General features: G+C 43.6%; 1 protein-coding gene across 1 annotated transcript; it reads right to left on the bottom strand.

Moving 5' to 3' along the window:
• Nucleotides 1-434: 434 nt before the first annotated feature.
• Nucleotides 435-15888, bottom strand: FAM180A (family with sequence similarity 180 member A). The gene is made up of 3 exons (XM_053405745.1): nucleotides 15567-15888; nucleotides 2787-2887; nucleotides 435-1126 (listed from the first exon to the last, which is right to left on the bottom strand). The coding sequence occupies exons 1-3, from the start codon at nucleotides 15640-15642 to the stop codon at nucleotides 770-772; spliced, it is 534 nt and encodes a 177-aa protein (XP_053261720.1). The 5' UTR covers nucleotides 15643-15888; the 3' UTR covers nucleotides 435-769.
• Nucleotides 15889-20242: the final 4354 nt, after the last annotated feature.

Below are 20242 nucleotides of genomic sequence, written 5' to 3'. Positions count from 1 at the left end.
GGGCAGTTTGGTGCATCGTTTCAGAAAATGTGAACCAGGTAGGCTTGCATGAAAATAAGAAACAAACTGAAGCAGGCGTAGCCTGGGATGGGACTCCAGGATGCTAGCACTCTACAGAGAAGTAATATGTGAATAAGGTTGGGGAGGGAACAAGGAAACAGAGCAATATTCCCTTTTCTCCTGTGCCCTCCCCATTTGGTCACTGATTGTCAGACAAAGAAAATGAAGTGTGTCTGGGGGTTGAGGTCAGCTTGCAAGGAGAGTTTTGGGAGACAGCAGGCTGGCAGGACTGAGATGGTGTTTTGAATCCTCATACTGGCTCCGCAAAAAAAAAAAAAAAAAAAGGTAAGGTGTCTCATTTTTCCTTCTGGGAGAACTCAATTAATTTTCAAACTAATCTGAGTTAGGAAAATCACTTATCTGAGTTGGGGAAATCACTTATCTCCATGAAAGGCTGCGGAAAACTCTGCATTCACTGTGCTTCATACAAAATTCGGATTATTTAAAGGAGAAAAGAATAAGAAAGGAGGATTCTTAACTCATTGGTTCCATTTCAGAAGCAGGCACAGGCAATTTGTAACTCCCAAAATCCAGGGAGAAATTCAGACAAGGAGCAATTTCAGAAGCACGTAAAAGATTTTTCAACAGGTGCCCTCTAGGAGGAGCTAGAGAATAAAGAATCTTTCCACGCCTGCAGTCCTAAACTTTTTATATATACAAAAACAAAGCAAAGAGGCAGATGTGCTTCCTATTAAAGTAAATCTCTGGACTACAAAGTCCGTTGAGATGAGGACGTCTGGCTGGTTGAGAATGTCAAGTCGTGCTTCAGGGCCTTGTAGAGACCCACAAAGGATTCAGCCCACGTGTCTTTCTGGTGACCTTGGGACTGAGCTGCCCTATAGGCTGTGTAGACCATGGTCAACACTGTCCTTTCGAAATCTTCTTTCTTCAGCACCCCAGGGTGGCCCAGCAGCCTGGCATTCAGTCGGCGAATGTCCGTGATGCTTTTAGGGATGACGTCATTGCAGAGAGTGTCAAATGCAGTCGCCTTCCTCATCGAAGCCAGCTCCTCATCTTTGACAGAGATCTTCAGGTCGTCGTTGATCTGCAGCTCACTTAGAAGAAGCTGGGGCAGAAACACACAGAGGAGGAATGAGGCAGAGTTGTCCCAAAAGATGGCAGGGCAACCGTATTTTGGAGTGGTACCTTCCAAACAAAACTTGGCTCATTTGCTGTTTGGGAGAACCCAGCCAGCCTCCCACAGGAACAATGCATAACATTTAGGTTAAATTTAGATTGTTTTTATTGGAACATAAAGCAGACAAAGGGACTGATTAGTTTAAAAATAAAATGGCAGGAGGCAGGTCAGCAGCCCTTACAGCTGTAGTCCATCACTCAGCTGTGTCTGAGACCACGTTCTTCTGAAGCCAGCATCTAACCCACCATCTACTTGGTCTACGATTTCTGTTAAAATATTGCTCTGGGACAGGGCTGTGGAACCTGTGGCTTTCTACATGTTGTTGGACTTCAGTTCCCATCAGCCCCTGCCAGCATAGCCAGGGGTGCATACCCATCAACATCTTGGAATCCCACTGTATTTGATTGCTTGTATTTGATTATATGTTGTTCTTATATTCAACTAATAAAATATTCAAAACAACAACAACAACAACATGGAATCCCAAGATGTGTGTCTTCCCACCCATGCTCCTGTATGAGTCACGGCACCCAAAATGGTTGCTGTGCTCTTGTGTGAGAAAACAGGATGTCCTGTTTTTTCCAGGACATTTGCAGGCTGTGCGGGATGATGGCTCCCCATTTCTGCGTTATGGTGACAACTTTAAGCATGCTTATTGGATTCAGCAATGAAGCTGTGGATTGACAGTGACAACTCTACACTTCTGTGATTCTGTGATTCTATATTTGATGTGGGAGAGAGCCTTTCCATATGCCTCGTTCCCTAACCACAGTAAACTGATTCTTCAGGGTTTTTTCCCTAATGCCTGTAACTTTATTTCAGCAGTGCGGATGGCTGCTCTTAAACATGAGAGCAAAAGCCTGCCAATAAATGCCATGACATCTCTCCGCCAGTAGCATAGAGCATGGTAGGGCAGAGATACTCACTTGCCCTCTGAGCAGGTGAGTCACTGCTGGTTACTGAGAGGAGGAGGATGGGTGAGACAGCAGGAAGGCAGCGTGGTGCAAACACACTGGCGGGAGCACCAGGTTGGCTTTGCCAGTGCATTTGTGCTGTGCCACCTGCCCTGCCACCTCACCCCTCCCCTTCGTAAACAGCAGTGAGTCAACAAGTGCTTCTGGCCCACCAGGCTATCCGACACCGCTCTGCACCAAGCTCCTTATTCTCTGTGCTGCCTTGAAGATATTGTTATATTTCCCCCCCCAAAAGATATTTATTAAAGTTTTCAATTTTTATACAAACAAAAAAGCAAAAAAAAAATTAAAAACACATAAATTTCACAACTTATTTTTCAATGACATATTTCCCTGACCTCCTCATACCTCCCCTTCTTGTATATCCAGTTCAAATTATTTGTTCAGCAAATCCTTATCTCAAAGCATTACAGCTAAAAAAACACCTTATTTTCTATCCAACATCTTAGGTTATTATAACCTTAAATTTTTACTTATAAAAAACCATTTTTTCATATTCCTTTATACCATTACAGCTAGAAACCACGTAATTCATCATTCAACATTCTTTAGAAGATATTGTTATATCTGGTATATTTCTACACAGAAAGATGGTTCTCTGGTGTATACTGAACCTCGAACAGAAGGTCCACGTCATCCTGAGACTTCTGAAGCACTGGGTTGAGGAGAGCTGCCGAAGACCTCTTCACTCGCTGGGCGGATGGGAAGAGCATCGCTGGGGAGGAAGGAAGAGATAAAGAAAGAAGCTGTTGCACTCACTGTGCAGCTGCCCCCGCTACCCACCCCAGCCTGGCAGGGCTGCTGTTTTTCAGAGCTGCTGCTCATCAGGCAGAAATGCAGCCTTTCATTTAAACCATACCTTTTGAACTTCTGCCCGGCATAGTTAATAAATCTGGTATCTGAGCTCTGACAAGCCTTGGCTCAAACGGAAATAATTGCTCCCTTTTTAGCCATTCTGTTCCTTCCTTCTAACACCATATTCCAAGACTTTCCTTCTTGTTCTTTTATACACACACACACACACATATACATATACATATATATATTGATTTTTGACATACAAAATTATAAACCGTACCACACAAAATTATCACAAATACAGTCTTATTGGACTTCCATCAGCACCTCTGATAATCTTCTGTCTTACATCACTTCTTATGCATTCCCTAACTTAATACTGTCTTTATATCTCTTAACCTATCTTCTCTCCCTTTCCATTTTAACAATATTTCCATTAATACTCCTCACAGAACTTCTTGCAAACCTACAAACGTTGTCTGGTCATCACAAATACTCTTCAGATAGTCCGTAACTTTCCTTCTTGTTCTAATGGGGAAGATTATTCAGTCTGAGGCCCAAATTCCTCTCTGAGCATGAGGCATTATGGGAGTTCAAGGACACATTCCTGCCAGGCAAAAACACTTGGGGTGTGTAACAAGAGGCATTGAGGGGTGTGCTTGAGGAGAGTGGTGTGTGGCTGGTGGAGAATTCTGAGGGCCAGATGGAGAAGAGAAGGGGGCCGCATTCAATCCATCCAGGCCTGTGGTTCCTCACCCCTGCTGATGGGAGCACAGTAAGAACATATGAACATAATGTTCTGCTAGATCAGGCCAATGGCCCATCTAGTATAGCATCTTGTTCTCACAGTGGCCAACCAGATGCCTGTAGGAAGCCCACATGCAGGACCCGAGCAAAAGAGCACACTCTCTTCCACCCAGCGGTTTCAAACAGCTGGCATTCAGAAGCATGACTGCCTTTCAGCATGGAGGCAGAGCGTGACTATCAGGACTACTGGCTAACAACAACCTTATACTCCATGAATTTCTCCAATCCTCTTTTAGAGCTGTTGTGGGTTAAACCACAGAGCCTAGGACTTGCCGATCAGGAGGTCGGCGGTTCGAATCCTCGTGATGGGGTGAGCTCCCGTTGCTCAGTCCCTGCTCCTGCCAACCTAGCAGTTCGAAAGCACATCAAAGTGCAAGTAGATAAATAGGTACTGCCCCAGCGGGAAGGTAAACAGCGTTTCCGTGCGCTGCTCTGATTAGCCAGAAGCGGCTTAGTCATGCTGGCCACATGACCCGGAAGCTGTACGCCGGCTCCCTCGGCCAACAAAGCGAGATGAGTGCCGCAACCCCAGAGTTGGCCATGACTGGACCTAATGGTCAGGGGTCCCTTTACCTTTATCTTAAATTGATGGCCATCTCTATCTCCTGTGGGAGATAAAGATTTTGCCCATTGTTTCAACCCTTTGGACTCACTCTATGGGGCTGAGATCTTTAAATCAGGTCCTTTTTTATTATTCTTTATATATCTGGTTGGCCACTGAGAAAAGAGGATGCTGGACTAGAAAGACTTGAGGTTGATCAATGTCCATCCGTCCCCCACACCATGTCACCCTCACAATGGCCCTGTGAGGAAGGGGGTTGCAATCCAGGCTTCCATTTCTCCTCCTCCTCCTCCTCCATTCCTTTTAGGTTCTGCTCTTCTTTGCATTCCCTTCCCTCCTGCCTAAGCTGCAGCACCTTTCGTACAATGTTCTGCCATGAAATCTTGAAGTGTTAATTGCTTAGTAATTAAAACTTCAATCACCCAGCAGTTACAATGTTTATTTGCTAAACAACTGCTGGCAGGGATCCAGGCTACAATGATCAAATTAATAACTTTTAAAGCACCGTTCTTTGGGGAACATAGCTCATGGAAAGGTCTATTCCCAAGGGATAGATGAATTAATCCATTGCAAAACGACTAAGGGCTCACACAGATTTCCTTTCATGCCACCATTTCCAGACCCTCTAAATGTCTCTATTTTCCAGGGACAGTCCCCGATTTACAGAAGCTATCCCAGTTTCTGATTTGATCCCGGAATTGTTGGGTATTCCCTGGCTCCCTAATTATTTATGGCTTTTATTTTATTGCTGCTGAAAGGCAATCTTGAAAACCTCATGCCCTTCCATCCCAGGCCACTGGGCACGTTAAGACTTCTATCTCCTCCCATTTATGCATGTGGTTTCTTGTTTTGTAAGCTTTCTCTTCCATAGGCTTTACTCAGTAAATGCATCATCACTAATCGCCAGTGATTCATTTTGCAAATCGTGCAAAAACAAAAACGGTCTTGAGATGGAGAAACATGTGCCGCCAGTATTTGGCCCAGTGTTTACAAAACCATGCAGAAACTTTTCTGCTAATTCAGCTTCCCCCTACACCAACGCAGAGCTGTGACACTTGTTCCGTATCAGAGAATAGGATGGCAGGCTTAATGCGATTTGCCATCTCCATCTTCTTCCCCTGGAGGAGTTTATGTAAAACAATTATTTCATCTCAACATGCACTAATTTATTTTAATGATCCCTCCGACTCACATCATGTACAGTAATTGTGACTGCTTGGGAGACAGGAGATCCCTGATCCAGCATAAGACTGGATTTCAAAATACACCGAATTGGGAAACTCTCAGCACAATTAATGCTCTGCTTTGCTTTGGACCACATCAATGAGTCCAAAGGGGGGGGGGTGTCTTGCTCTCTGGGCAGCCCAGGACCTCCATACATGATGCCCAAGACTGCGTCCCAGAGAGGTCACTTCAGTGCTGGTCACTTTAGTGCTGCTATTGCAGCAAAAACAATGTCGGAGGCAGACTCCAGCATATAGTCTTTCCCATCATCAGTCGCTAATCCCTATATTAATTGGGGAGGGCAGGGACTGAACCTGGCTATGCCCTTCTGCTGTGCCCTGACCCCACTGCTTCTTGGTTGTTTTCTTACTGTTCTAACATTTTAACCAGATGTGTGAGCCTCCAGGTGTTGTTGAACAACCTCCTTCAGTCATGCTATCTGGAACTGATGGGGTTCGGAGTTCAAGAGCATCCAGATAGCCATAGGTTCCACATCCTCACTATAAGGAATGTCTGCCTGTAGGCAGATCGAACAAGCCCGCTAAAGTAGGGATGGGGAACCAGTGGTTACCCTTACACAGGTGGACTCCAACTCCCATCAATCCCATCCAACATTGCCAGTGACCAGGGGTGATGGGATTTAGAGTCTAGCAACATCAGGTGTAGCTTGCACAATAACCTAGACCAGCTCTGCTGGTTCTGGTTTGTTTCTTTTTACTATGGAAGGAGGTGGTCAGTGGGCGAAGGCATGGTGGGTGCTTTCAATTCGGAAACAAGCCAGCACTTCATCCTGCTGCAGCCACTCCCTGCCTGCTGCTGTGCTATGCACCACGTGAATCCTCAAATGGCCCTTGGAAATTGCTTAATTCAAGGTGCACTGGCTTTGCTGCCTGCCAGGCATGCAGCGAAAGAAGACAAGCAGTGGGAAACCAGCATGAAAGAGGACAACTGGCCACTCTTCCTGGTGGGCATCACATGGAGATGCTGGTTGCATCAGACAATACTTTCAGGTGGGGGCTGTTGACATGGCCTCCACTATTTGTGTTGGCACGGTGACAGAATCTGACCATTGCAAATTCCAATGCTAACTGCCTTTAACTGCACCTCTTGGATCAGAATGGAAGGATCCACTGGATTTTCCACATCTCTAAATGTTGCAGTATGGCATCCCAAAATACATCCATTTTCTTTATCTTATATGGGAGAAAGGACAGTTGATTTTCACTCCCATGGGGAAGATAAATCTACCTTCCACTCTGGGCACTAGGTGGTCAGCACCCTGACCGTGATCTCACTGGTATTATGTCATAGATTATAGGCATTTTGCTGGGGTGCCTCTAGACTGTCACTATTTTGCAGGAAGGATTCATCCACACACCAAAACTTTAGTTTTCCACACTCAAAATAGATTAAATTGCTCTCTTGCTCTAGCACAACAAATCCACTTTCAAAAAGAATCAGGCTTCTTTGCAGTTTGGAGAATGATAGGGGCATGCACTGAAAAGTGTGGAATGACTGAATGACCAAGAGGCATAAACACCTTGCAAGGAAATCAAAATGAATGAAGGACAAATGCTCATTGCCATATAACCACTCAGCAAACAAATCAGAACAAATGCTCAATAAATACTGCATATAATCTCATCTCTGCTCAAGCTTTGCGCAAGCAAATCAGAATGAATGCTCGATAAACAGGGTGTCTGGAGCGGGAAGCTAGTCATATATTTTAAAAAGGCAATTGTTTTGCTTAGAAGTTAATGCTTCTAAGAAACAGAATGCAAGCACTGGTCCTGCCAATGCTGCCAGGGCAGGATTTGGGGGCACAAGCCCAGGAACCCAGTCAGCAGAATGGGCCAGAGGGTCCACTGAATGCAACAGGGCTGGTGTGCCACATTTTGAAGGAAGTGATGTAATGCAGCAGTGGCCAGGGACAATGGGAGCTGTAGTCCAGCAAGATCTGGAGGGCCATAGGTTCCCCATCCCTAATCTAAAGAGAGGCCATTAAACCCAGAGTCTCAAATTACCTTCCGTATTTTTCGCTCTATAAGACACACTTTTTCCCTCCTAAAAAGTAAGGGGGGATGTATGTGCGTCTTATGGAGTGAATGCAGGCTGCACAACTATTACTGAAGCCAGAAGAGCAAGAGGGATCACTGCGCAGCAATCCCTCTTGCTCTTCTGGCTTCAGGGATAGCCACACAAAGCCTCTTGAGCGCAGCCAGAGCGCTCCTACCTCTTCACTCAGGAGGCTTTGCGTTGCTTTCTTGTTTCTTGTTTTCCTCCTCTAAAAACTAGGTGTGTCTTATAGTCGGGTGCGTCTTATAGAGCGAAAAATACGGTAAGTACAGCTAAATTGCTATTAGATGAAGTGATCATGCAATATCCTTTCAAAGGACGGAGAATGGAAGAGGGAAGGGGAGAATTATCACGCGTCCTTCCCAAATTCAACCACAGCTGCAATTTGTACAATGCTTTGAAATCTGATGATGCAGATTTAAAGATGAGGCCCCAACTCCACTTACCTGGGCGTAAGCCTGACTGAATTACGTAGGATTGTGCTGCAAATCCTTTGAAACAGCACAGATGTATGCAAAATTGTTTCACTGTAAGGAATTCATTCCAAGCAGGAGGAAACACTTGACATCATGGGGCAGTTTGGCTCAGCAGATGAGCCCCACCGTCATGGAATTAAGGGTGGGGTGCCCCCATTTTCCAGGAAGTCTAGAAAGGAAAACCAAACTCCACCAAATGATCTCTTCAGACATCTTCAGACATAAAGCCAGACTCCAGACAGAGAACAAGCAATCTCTCCAAATGCCGCTCTCATTACAAAGTTCTCTGCTCTTTTCCTCTTAAAGAAGGTGAGGCCCTGGCAATGAGCCTAATGGCTAAGAGGCTCTCATGCATCTGGCAAAAACTGCCCTTAGGTGGGTTTGAGAAAGGGAGTGGTCAGCAGCCTAGGCTATTGCGGGCGAAATCACTCCCTCTTCTCCCTCTAGAAGGAGGAGGAGCAGATTTTATGCCGCAAAAGGAGTCTACTGTCCATCTGTTTATATGAATCCAGCTCTTTCATAATCTTAAAAAGCAGTACTCTTATTTAAAAATGAATCGGAATAATAGCTGGTCTATGGAACTTTGCTTAGTGCCAATTCTAGCTGGGCGTGATTTGTTTTTATTCTTGGGGCAGAGCTGTGGAAAAGATAATCATAACCTCAGGTAAGCCAAAAGTGTGACCCTGTAGACAAGAAGCTTCTGTAAGTGTCTGTGAATATTTGCATTTATGTGGAATTAGAGGGATTGGGTTTGATCCAGACTGATCTGAGGTTAGAGCCAGACTAAAAGTGCAGGCCTAACTCTGTCCACTCAGAGGTAATTCCAACTGAATTCAGTGGGATGGGTGATCTTATTCCCAGGTGGTTTTAAAGCAGAGGTTGGATGGCCATCCGTCATGGATGCTTTAGTTGAGATTCCTGCATTGCTGGCGTTGAGCTAGATGACCCTCAGAGTTCCCTGCAACTCTAAAAATTTATGATTCTATGATTCAGGTAGGGATGAGTAAATCTGACAATCATCTAGCCACATAAAGATGCGCAAATCTGACAACTTAGGTTGCTCCCTGTCTCTTCTTTTTCCAATCTTAAATTCAATCCTCCACATTTCCACATCAGTTTGCAATTTTTTTTTAAAAAAAGCCTTTGTGAAAATTCACCTGCATTTTAGTGCAAGCCTAGTCCAAATATACACTGCTTTGACTGCATTTTTGCCTAATGTAACCTTTTTGCAAAGCTTCAGGATACTTGAATCAGCCAAATGGTTGGTTGGGATAGAGATGGCCTGAGAAAAAACAGCTTGAGATTTTATTCCTTTTCCTAGGGACACTGAGAAGGAGGCTAAAACCTTGACATTTGGCAACCCTCGCCAGGATTGGCAGACAAGTCGTTCCAAAAATATCTACCACATCTCTGTGGTTATTTCATGCTGCACTTATTTACAATGAACCCTAAATGTTAATAATTAGCTGGCTTTGCCGTGTGCAGGCAACCCATTTTTTCAGATGTCACTGACCGCATAGTCCTCATTCCATGGAGAATGCTGCATATGGCTCATTACAGACATCTGTCCTTAATATTTCCTGCCCTGATTCAACTGACAATGGATAATTATTGTTCGTTTACAGCTTCTTGGGGAGGGGAGGAGAAATACATTTTTTTTAAGTGTTCAGATTAGTGCCACACCAAATTTTGGCCACTAAAAATATGGGGGATAATAATATCCCGCCCACCCCTTCCCCACACTGCACTGCAACCAAGCCACGATGTCTCATTGATTCAGCAACAAGCTTGGAATAAAGAAGGGCACTGCGCTTTGAGAAGGACGTAGAGCAGGGCTGATGGGAGAGGTAATCCAATAACATCTGGGGGGGGTGTCACAAGCTCCCCATCTTTGATGTAGAAAAAGTGGTCCAAAGGAGGTCAACAAAGATGGAAATTGGAAAACAAGTCCTGTGAAGAGGTAAAGGAGCTCAGTATGTTTAACCTGGAGAAGTGGAGCAGGGTGAGGCAGAACTGTTAGAATTCTTGCTCCATGATTGGAGTCATAGGATTTTTGTCTATCACATGACAGTATATGTTTTGACTCCACAAGTGGGAAGTGACGGAGACAGGATGTTTGTGTTACTGTGTTCTGTGAAGTGGGACTAATGTCCTTTGTCCTTTTTTTCTCTGCTGTCTGATGCTAGAGAGAGAGGGAGCCATGTTGCAGTACTCCATGTGTGTTTATATGTAAATAAAGTAGATTAGGCAAAATGCTGAGTAGCTGAGGTCTGTCACGCTATGCTGCGAAGACTCTGTGGATCCTTAAGTATGCTGGTGTTGGTTGGCATCGGTTGCTGTGATGTTCGGGCTGAAGAAAGCTTTTAAAGCTTCTGAACGGAAGACCAGGAGGGAGAGAGCATGCCAGTCGGGCATGTATCTCTGCCAGGGTCCTACTTGTGTGTAGGTACTCTGGATACCTGAATCATAGAATCATACAGTTCGAAGGGATCCCTAAGGATCTAGTCCCAACCCTCCAAAGGATTCCACCTAGAAAGAGGGCAAAGACTTGTTTGTTCTCTGTTGCCCCAAGGAATAGAGCATGATATAAGGAGCTTAAATTCCAGGATGACAGATTTCAGCTGAACAGTAAGATAACAGTAAAAAGCACTATGGACAATGGAACCAATTACTCAACGGTAGGGATTTGGGTGTGTGTGTGTGAAATTTGATCCAGTTTGCATTGAAAGGGGAACCTGCCAAATTTCTCAGAAACAATGTGTGAACACAGCTATGCCAGTTCTGCATTCTCTGAGGCACAGCTATCCTTCAAAGTTCACAGGGGAAAGTGCATACAAAAATTAGGAGAAATTTGCACAGAAAAGCTGAAGGGTTTTCATAAGGACTAAATCCGCCCCCCACCCCCACCCCACAAAGTGATATGGAAGTGCAGAGAACTGAATTTTGAGATTGGAAAAATGAAAAACTGAGGGGGAAATGAAGTTGACAGAGTCGCCCATCTCTAGCTAGCGAGTGAATGAGTGTGTGGAATCTCTCACTGGAGGTCTTTAAGTGGAATGGCGCTGGGCAGCAGCTGTGGTCCTCTAGATGTTATTGGACTCCAACTTTCACAAGTCCCAACCAGCACAACCAATGGATAAGAATGATGGAAGTTGCCATCTTGTGAAACCTAAAGGATGTCATCTCTCTATCTCTGGGTTTCCCGCAACAAGCAGGGAGTTGGACTAGTTGACCTATGATACCCCATAAAACTGTATAATTCTATGGACAGATTTATTTCAAAATATCCAAATCAGGCAAAGGCTTTCTCTCTTTTAATTTAAAATTAAACTTGTTCTGTAAGCCAAAGTTCTCTCGAAAACCTGTGGATTTTGGGGCAGTCCCAACAATCTTGGATAAGAAGTGTTTTTCTTCTCTATTACAGACAGTGCAATCAAAGCAAACACAGACCCAGTGCCAAATAACAGCAAAGAGATCAAACGGGTTAGGACATTATTACAGACTTCTTCTTTTTTTTCATTTTAGCCACAATGACCTCGAAGTAACCCATGAACTTAACTTTCCCTATTACCTAGCGGTGCTTAGAGCCCGGCCTTGGCTGGGGAGGGCGGGGTATAAAAAAAAATATTATTATTATTATTATTATTATTATTATTATTATTATTATTATTAAAGGACTCCTGGTAAAAGGCCATCTGGAATCTGCTAATTTACAATCAGAGGTGCCTTTGGGCACCTTAAGGAAACTGGGGTGCCCAAGTGTGAAGTTTGCAGTGTGAACAGCTGCCCTGTAAACAACATTTTACTTTAAAAAGTGGGGAAGGGCAAGCAATCTGGGTCCTGGCCACCCCTTAACAATGCCCCCACTATTAATCACCAGCAAAATGAACCAGATATTGCCATATTCCATACCAAGCTCTAAACATTTCCAGGGAGCTTTTTCGAACGCAGTGGAACATTTTGATCCCAGCAGAAACGAAAAGGGAAACTCCCGTTAGTTAAATATCCAGTTCTCTAAGGGGGATCTGAGGACACAGAAGCACATCCAGCTGAAAGTCATCTGCTTCCCAATCTATGTCTCCGGATGTGCCTTTTCATGCAGACGGGGTCAGGCATTCCTATTTGGGGCCATTGGTTCTTGCACGTGAGTAGAGATGGATCTGGCCCCCTGTATGTGAGCAAGATGATTATTGCAAGTGCTCGTCTGCCTGCCTCCATAAACAGTGCAACACACAAATAAGTTACCATGCTTGTTTTTTTCTAAATGATGCTCACAAATCCTCAATAACCCTAAGAAATGAACGTGTACGGTACCCCAACACTGGGAGTGATATGGAGTGACAATTGAAGGGGTCTTGCTAATATTCCTTAGAGACAAGCAGTGTCAAAAGGGAGGCTTTTAGCCCCTGCCACTGAATGAGAGGCCTAGTGTGCTTGCCAGATGGCGGCACAGTGGTTAGAGTGTTGAACTAGGACTTGGGAGACCAGGGTTCAAATTACCACACTGCCAAGAAGCTCGCTGGGTGATCCTGGGCCTGTCATTCTCAGGCTAATCTACCTCACAGGGTTCTTGTGAGGATAAAATGGGGAGGAAGAAAATTATGCATTCCCCCTTGAGCTTTTTGGAGAAAAGGTGAGATATGAATGTATTAAATATAAAAATAAAGAATATACTTTAGCACCATGCAGGAGGGCAACTGCCAAGCGCACCACAACTCTTGTGAAGGCCACCCATGCCATCATTGCTGTGCACTCAGGAAGGGAAGTGGAACCTCAGTTCCAGGGGCCAAATGTGGCCCTTGGGAGTCCCCCCAGCTCACACACATCACTGCCCCGAGTCTGCATCCTCCTTGAGATTGTGGGGAGCGGTTGGCCTGACCAGCCCATGACCTTGGACTCTGATCCTGCTTTTGGCTTAGCTGGATGGCATACCCTCCACATCTCGCTGATCAAAACCAGGATACTCTCTCTCTTTTTTTTTGCCCCCCTAGTTCTTGCAGGAGCCAGCTGACTTGCACCAGAGCCCTGGACCAAAAACCTGGGACATTCCAGGATCCAATCAGAAGCCAGGGTGTCTTCTGTAATTCTGATATGTCCGGCTCAAGTCGAGATGGTTGAGGGGTACGGGATGGTGTGGTGGGTGGGTGGGTGTAGAAACCAGCCTGTGGTACAAAGGGGAAACTGACCTTTGTCACCCTGCCCACTTTTGCATCTGGCCTCACCTACCACTGGCATGGTTCCCTGGAAAAATGCCCAGAAAGGAATGCAGCCCTTAGGCTGAAAATGGTTTCCCATCCCTGCACTCAAGTGTGAGAGCCCCAACTGCTGGATCTCCTTCCTCCGTTCAGAATTCCTTGGCACAAAAACTGGCTGTCTGCCGGTGAGTCACCAGAAGAGCCATTGATGGAGCCAAAGCTAACCAGGCTAGCCCCCAGCAGGCTCTCCAAATTGGTTCATGGCTACCCAACTGGCGTGGAGAACACTGACTCATGTGTGTTAAGCAGCATGGCTCACTTATTCACCTTCTACACATGTGTCTGGCCTGACTGATTTCTGGATAACCTAGAAAGGAATGTAGATCTCTGGGTTGCTACAGATTTATTTTTTTACAGGTATGTGATGGTAACAACCCAGGCTGAACCTGGATTAAGTAAAAAGTTCTCATTCCAACATCTCCACTTTTAATAGTAAAAAAGTTTTATCCATTTTAAACTCCCATTGGCTTTTAAAATTCCCAGAAGGAGTCCAGAAGCTTTCTATGCTATAGTTGATCATTTTAAGGTGTGGCGTATCTGTGCCATGAGAAATTGTTATGTGGTAGATGAATGGACGCACAGAGGCAGGGCTGGGGAGGTTGCACACCATAACCATTTTGGCTACCTGGAGCAAATGTCTTTGGCTCTATGCTATCACCTTCAGAAGTAAGTCAACTTTTCTTATTGGAACTGATAGCAACAAGCAACACAGCAGGATAAGCTTTGAGAAGCATTGAATGATTCTGTTGGTTTGCAGGCATACAATGCATTCTGTACCACCACTTTGCATGTAAGCATTCTGGGGCAGATTCATGTCCCACCTGATCCTAGTTATACAGGACTGCAGGACTGCAGCAGCATCCTAATAATATGTCAATCAGCCTTCCCCCCAACTAGTCCATGCTGTATGTTCTGCAAATAACGGTCATTTGCGACTGAGGCAGGTGGGAATTCTAGTCCACAGTATCTGGAGGGCACCAGGTTGAGAAAAACGGAAGGCCATGTCAGGGGAGTTGTATGGCTCTATCCCAATTTAGCCTTGCCTTTTTTCTGCGCTCACACCTAGGTGGTTACATCTCCACTTTCAATAGTGAAAAAGTATTATCCATTTTTAAACTCCATCTTAAAATTCCCAGAAGAACTCCAGAAGCTTTCTGGGGTCCTCCTTTGGGACAGCCCAAGTATATCAGCAAGTGAATGTATTAGATGGAGTACAAGGTTTGCCACACCAGCACAGTGTTTGCAACCAGAACCCGCAACAGGAGCCAATCTGGAGTATTGCTCTGGTGTCATCAAATGGGGCAATGCTATAGTCGATCATTTTAAGGGGCAATGTATCAGTGCCATTGACTGCCTTTCTGCGCTCACACCTAGGTGGTGACATAGGATGAAGCTATAGGGAAGTTGCTTCTAAGCTGCTGCGGTAATATATGAATAGAGGTGGATGAATAATATACACTCCTCTTTTAAGAAATGCTGCTACTTAGCTTTCCTAAGATGAGTTTAAAGGCTGGGTTTAAAGGCACATGGCACAGAGACCCCTTGCTAAAGCTAAGCAGTTCTGGCTCTGGTTTTGAAAGCTTCTTTGAGATCAATAAAAGAATGGTGATATACATATAATAAATATTGGTGGCAGCCGAGTGCGTGTGAAGTTAAGTTGAAATAAAAGAGGCACGCCAACATTTCTTTAAAAGAGGAATCAACCATTTTTCCTTAATTTCCCTTTACATTGCGAGAAAAAGCAGAGCTCAAGATAGGATTCCACCGCAATGTGTTTAAAATCAACCAGACTCAAATGCACAGCTGCATGTGGTTGAGCGTAGCAAAAAAAATTCAGTTCAGGTCTTTGGCTTGCAGGGTTTCTGTTTGTGTGAACAGAGTCCATGTAAAAACATATGAGACCAATTAGTAGTGTTCGTTTACAGGACTGAATTCCAGATAGGGACTCTGTGGTTTCAATGTCCACCTTTTACAGCTGGAAGAGAATCTATGTTAAAGTTAATTTTTTGCAAGAAAGAAAACAGGGGGCTGTTGTATGAAGTGGATGGGAATAGACGAACATAAGCAAACAAGCAAATACGCAGACCACTCTCAAGAGCTGGTAGAGGGAGATGGGGAGAGGGAGCCCTCAGTTGATCTCTCCTGTGCAACACCTCTGTTTCTCTGCTGTAAGCAATTTATATTTATAACTCTTACCTCGGTTCCACCTGGGAGGCACAGTGGCATGAGCATTGTAATATAACAATAGCAGCAGCACCGTCTTCAAGTGCATCCTTGATTGTCCAAAAATAGTGCCCTAGCAGTGCCTATAGGTTAGGCCTTTCTTCCCAACCTTCTCCTTGTATCTGTAACAGCCAGCAAATTCTTCTCCTCTTCCCTCCTGGTAGCAGGAAAAACTTGCTGAGCGCAATTTTTTTCCTGACAAACTAGCGGCACCTCGCCTTAAACCAAGTCTCTTTGGGTCAGGGAATTCATTTGCACAGACGGGCTCTGTTTTATATCCACATCTGGAATGACTCATGACGCATGTGAGTTTGCTGGCAGCTGTGGGGGTATATAAATATCATTACATTTTTGTATTTCAGTTCCATTCAGTAGTCAGGCCAGTTGGAATTTCCCTGTGTCAACAGACACAAGTAGCTGTATTAAGGAGCACTATTAAATCTTTAGGGTTGCAGTCTGCTATACGCATGTCCTCGTGATCAAAGCCTGAGCTATTGGAGTGACATATTGGATGCATAAATGAGGGAGTGGGTCGTGCTCATTGAGAAAATGTTCTGTTTTTCTCTGTGCCAATTTATTTTACAGAGAACATTGGAAAAGACTTCAGCCAATCAGGTCACTACTGGGTGGAAGGTGTGTAGAAGTCAATCCTTGACTTGGATTGATGCTCTTGTAAAACAATCTTTAATAACAAACCGGACACTTTTATGGAAGATGTAGTGAACTTTTAGTGAGACCACATTCATATTCTCACAGCATGCAGTTTGAAGAACAAGCATGATCCAGCCAAAGTTAAGTGCTTTTAAGGTTTGCTGTTTTTGATGGCACATCTTGAAGCAAGGCTTAATTCTCTCCCATTGAATTCATAGCACCCTCCAGATTTTTGGGTGTGTGTGTTGAACTACAATTTCCATTGTAGTTCTGTCCATTGGCCATGCTGACTAGGAATGATGGGAACTGTATTCCAACAACTTTTGGTGGGCACGTCATTGGTAACCCAGGGCTAGATTGCTCCAAATGTTAAGTGCCATTATGAAAATGGATTTAGACACCCCCTGCAGATTTTTGGCGAATTCTATTTTTTTTTTTATAATAATTTTTTATTACAGATTTTTATAACAACACAAACATATAGCAAATACATAAACAAACAAAAAACACAATCAAAACAAAAAACATGTACCATTTCATATCTTAGTTTCTTATACCTTTCTTCCCCGACTTCCTCATGCCTCCCTTTTCTGTATTCCAGGTTCTTATCAATTACTCAGCAAATCTTCCCTTGTTTTAATTAAAATTTAAACTAATCTTCCTTATTCTCCTTGTCTTAACCATTACTAATAGTAACCATTTACTTTCCAATCCAACATCATTCTAACTTTCATTAATTTTGTAATATTTCTTTAAATAGTCCTTGAACTTTTTCCAATCTTCTTGCGCTGCTTCTCTTCCCTGGTTTCGGATTCTGCTCGTCATTTCTGCCAAGCCCATGTAGTCTATCACCTTCATCTGCCATTCTTCCAGTGTGGGTAAGTCTTGCGTCTTCCAGTGCTTCGCAATGAGTATTCTAGCTGCTGTTGTAGCATACATAAATAAAGTTATATCTGTCTTTAACACCCCCTGGCCGACAATACCCAAGAGAAAGGCCTCTGGTTTCTTGGGGAAAGTATATTTAAATACCTTTTTAAGTTCATTATAGATCATTTCCCAGAATGCCTTAATCTTCGGGCACGTCCACCAAAGGTGAAAAAGTGTACCTTCCTTTTCTTTACATTTCCAACATTTATTGTCAGGCAAATGGTAAATCTTTGCAAGCTTGACTGGGGTTATGTACCACCTATATATCATTTTCATAATATTTTCTCTTAAGGCATTACATGCCGTAAATTTCATCCCGGTGGTCCACAACTTTTCCCAATCAGCAAACAAAATATTATGACCAATGTCCTGAGCCCATTTAATCATAGCTGATTTAACCGTTTCATCTTGTGTATTCCATTTCAGCAGCAGATTATACATTTTTGACAAATTCTTGGTACTGGGTTCTAACAATTCTGTCTCCAATTTTGATTTTTCCACCTGGAAGCCAATTTTACTGTCCATTTTAAACACTTCATTTATTTGATGATAGTGCAACCAATCTCTCACCTTCCCTTTTAATTTCTCAAAACTCTGCAATCTTAGTTTGTCCCCTTCCTTTTCCAGAATTTCCCAATATCTTGGCCACTTTGACTCCATGTTAGACTTTTTAACAGCCTTTGCTTCCATTGGCGATAGCCACCTTGGAGTTTTATTTTCCAGCAAGTCTTTATATCTGATCCAGACATTTAATAATGCTTTTCTGACAATATGGTTTATGAAACTTTTGTGTGCTTTAACCTTGTCATACCACAAATATGCATGCCACCCAAAAATGTTATTAAAACCTTCCAAATCCAAAATGTCTGTGTTTTCAAGAAGCAGCCATTCTTTCAGCCAGCAGAAAGCTGCCGCTTCATAATACAGTTTAAAGTCTGGCAGGGCAAACCCCCCTCTTTCCTTTGAATCCGTTAATATCTTGAATTTAATTCTGGGCTTTTTGCCCTGCCAGACAAATTTAGATATATCTTTTTGCCACTTCTTGAAACAGTCCATTTTATCCATTATTTGCAATGCTTGAAACAAAAACAACATTCTTGGCAATACATTCATCTTTATAACTGCAATTCGACCTAACAAGGAAAGCTTTAAATTTGACCAAATCTCCAAATCTTTTTTCACTTCTGTCCAGGTTTTTTCATAATTATCTTTAAATAGATTCACATTCTTAGCTGTCATGTTTATACCCAAATATTTCACTTTTTTAACCACAGTCAACCCTGTCTCATTCTGAAACCTTTCTTTTTCAACCTGTGTTAAGTTTTTCTCCAATACCTTTGTCTTTAACTTATTCAATTTAAATCCTGCCAATTGACCAAACTCTTGGATTATTTCCAAAACTCTTTTCGTACTAGCTTCTGGCTCTTGCAATGTAAGTACTAGGTCATCTGCAAATGCTCTCAGTTTGTATTGTTTAGCTCCGACCTGAATCCCTTTAACCAACTGGTCCCTCCTAATCATATTAAGCAAAACCTCCAGGACCGATATAAAAAGTAATGGGGAGATAGGGCACCCCTGTCGTGTCCCTTTTTCAATCTTGAACTCTTCTGTAACCACATTATTTACAATTAATTTTGCTTTCTGTTCAGAATAAATTGCACCTATACCATTCTCAAACCCTTGGCCTACCCCCATCCCCCGGAGGTTCTTCAACATAAAACTCCAAGAAATGTTGTCAAAGGCTTTCTCGGCATCCACAAATATCAAAACAGCCTTAGTGTTTATGTTCACTTCCAACTTTTCCAAAATGTCAATTATATTCCTTACATTATCCGACAAATGCCGATTTTTGGCGAATTCTATAGGAAATAATAAGCCTCCTTTCTCTAGTTCACTCCTTCTCAGCCTCTGATGGTGCAGCATCTCTGAGAACCCAGTCTGCCATCTTGATGTTGTTCACAGCACCATGAGTCAGGGGCCTAGTGAACTGTTGCATGACAACAGCCGTACATGTTTATTATACACATGAAACAGAGGGAGGTTGCTTTTCTTGTGATTACCTTGTGGCATAATTTTTCTTTCCTTTTCAGTGCAGAGTACAAACAGTGTCTGGATCTTAGCCAATTTTTGTAGAGGCAGTTGTAAAGATTGATGACATGCTGTTCAGAGTGTAGCCGGGCAGAACGTAGATTGGGATCTACTGGTAAATCTCTGGGTGATGTTTGTTAGATTGGCAAGGCCTTCTGACTCCCTATTCTCTAACAACAGCAACAAACCAAAACTCCCCACACCTTCTCCCCCAGACTAGATTGCTGGGGAAAGTATACTGTTTACTGCCCTGATCACAAATTCCCTGGGTGAGTATGTATTCAGAGGCACCCTCACCCTTCCTTCTTAATAAGAACCGTCCGTGGAGTAGACCCACTGAAATTAATAGCCAAGAGTAATGTTGCTCCATTAATTTCAGTGGGTTTACTCTGAGTAGCAGTTAGTCGAATGCAACCCAGCTGAGCCACAATTTTGCATTTGGCTCCGGTTGGTGGGCCTCATGGTTCTAGTAAGAGCCAAAGCAGATGCCACAAATCTGAATTGTGTTGGTGCCTACTCCTGGTCTGCCATCCTTCTACAGAGATTCAGCTGAGGAGGGTGCCCTATGCTGGCTACTGAGAAGCGTTGTGCTGCTGCTGTTGTCCCAAGCAGCAGTCTAGCTACATTTTCCCCCTGTTAAAAAACAGGGGCGGAAAGGGGAAGCCACCACTGCTCACCACTATTTCATTTAGCACAGGCATAGGCAAACTCTGGCCCTCCAGATGTTTGGGACTACAATTCCCATTATCCCTAGCTAACAGGACCAGTGGTCAGGGATGATGGGAATTGTAGTCCCAAACATCTGTAGGGCCAGAGTTTGCCTGTGCCTGATTTAGCACTTATGTACCGTTTAAGATAAAAACACCGAAACACCATACAGTATAAGAATATACCACAACAATCAATATAAAATTTAATCAGTGGAACATACAGCTGAGGTCACCCCATCTTTCCCTCCAAGCAGCTCAAGGTGCAACGCATGG

This window comes from Podarcis raffonei, chromosome 10 (genome assembly GCF_027172205.1).
Source record: "Podarcis raffonei isolate rPodRaf1 chromosome 10, rPodRaf1.pri, whole genome shotgun sequence".
NCBI lineage: Eukaryota > Metazoa > Chordata > Lepidosauria > Squamata > Lacertidae > Podarcis > Podarcis raffonei.
Note: the sequence above shows the minus strand (reverse complement) of the source record. Positions and strands in the feature narration are given on the sequence as shown.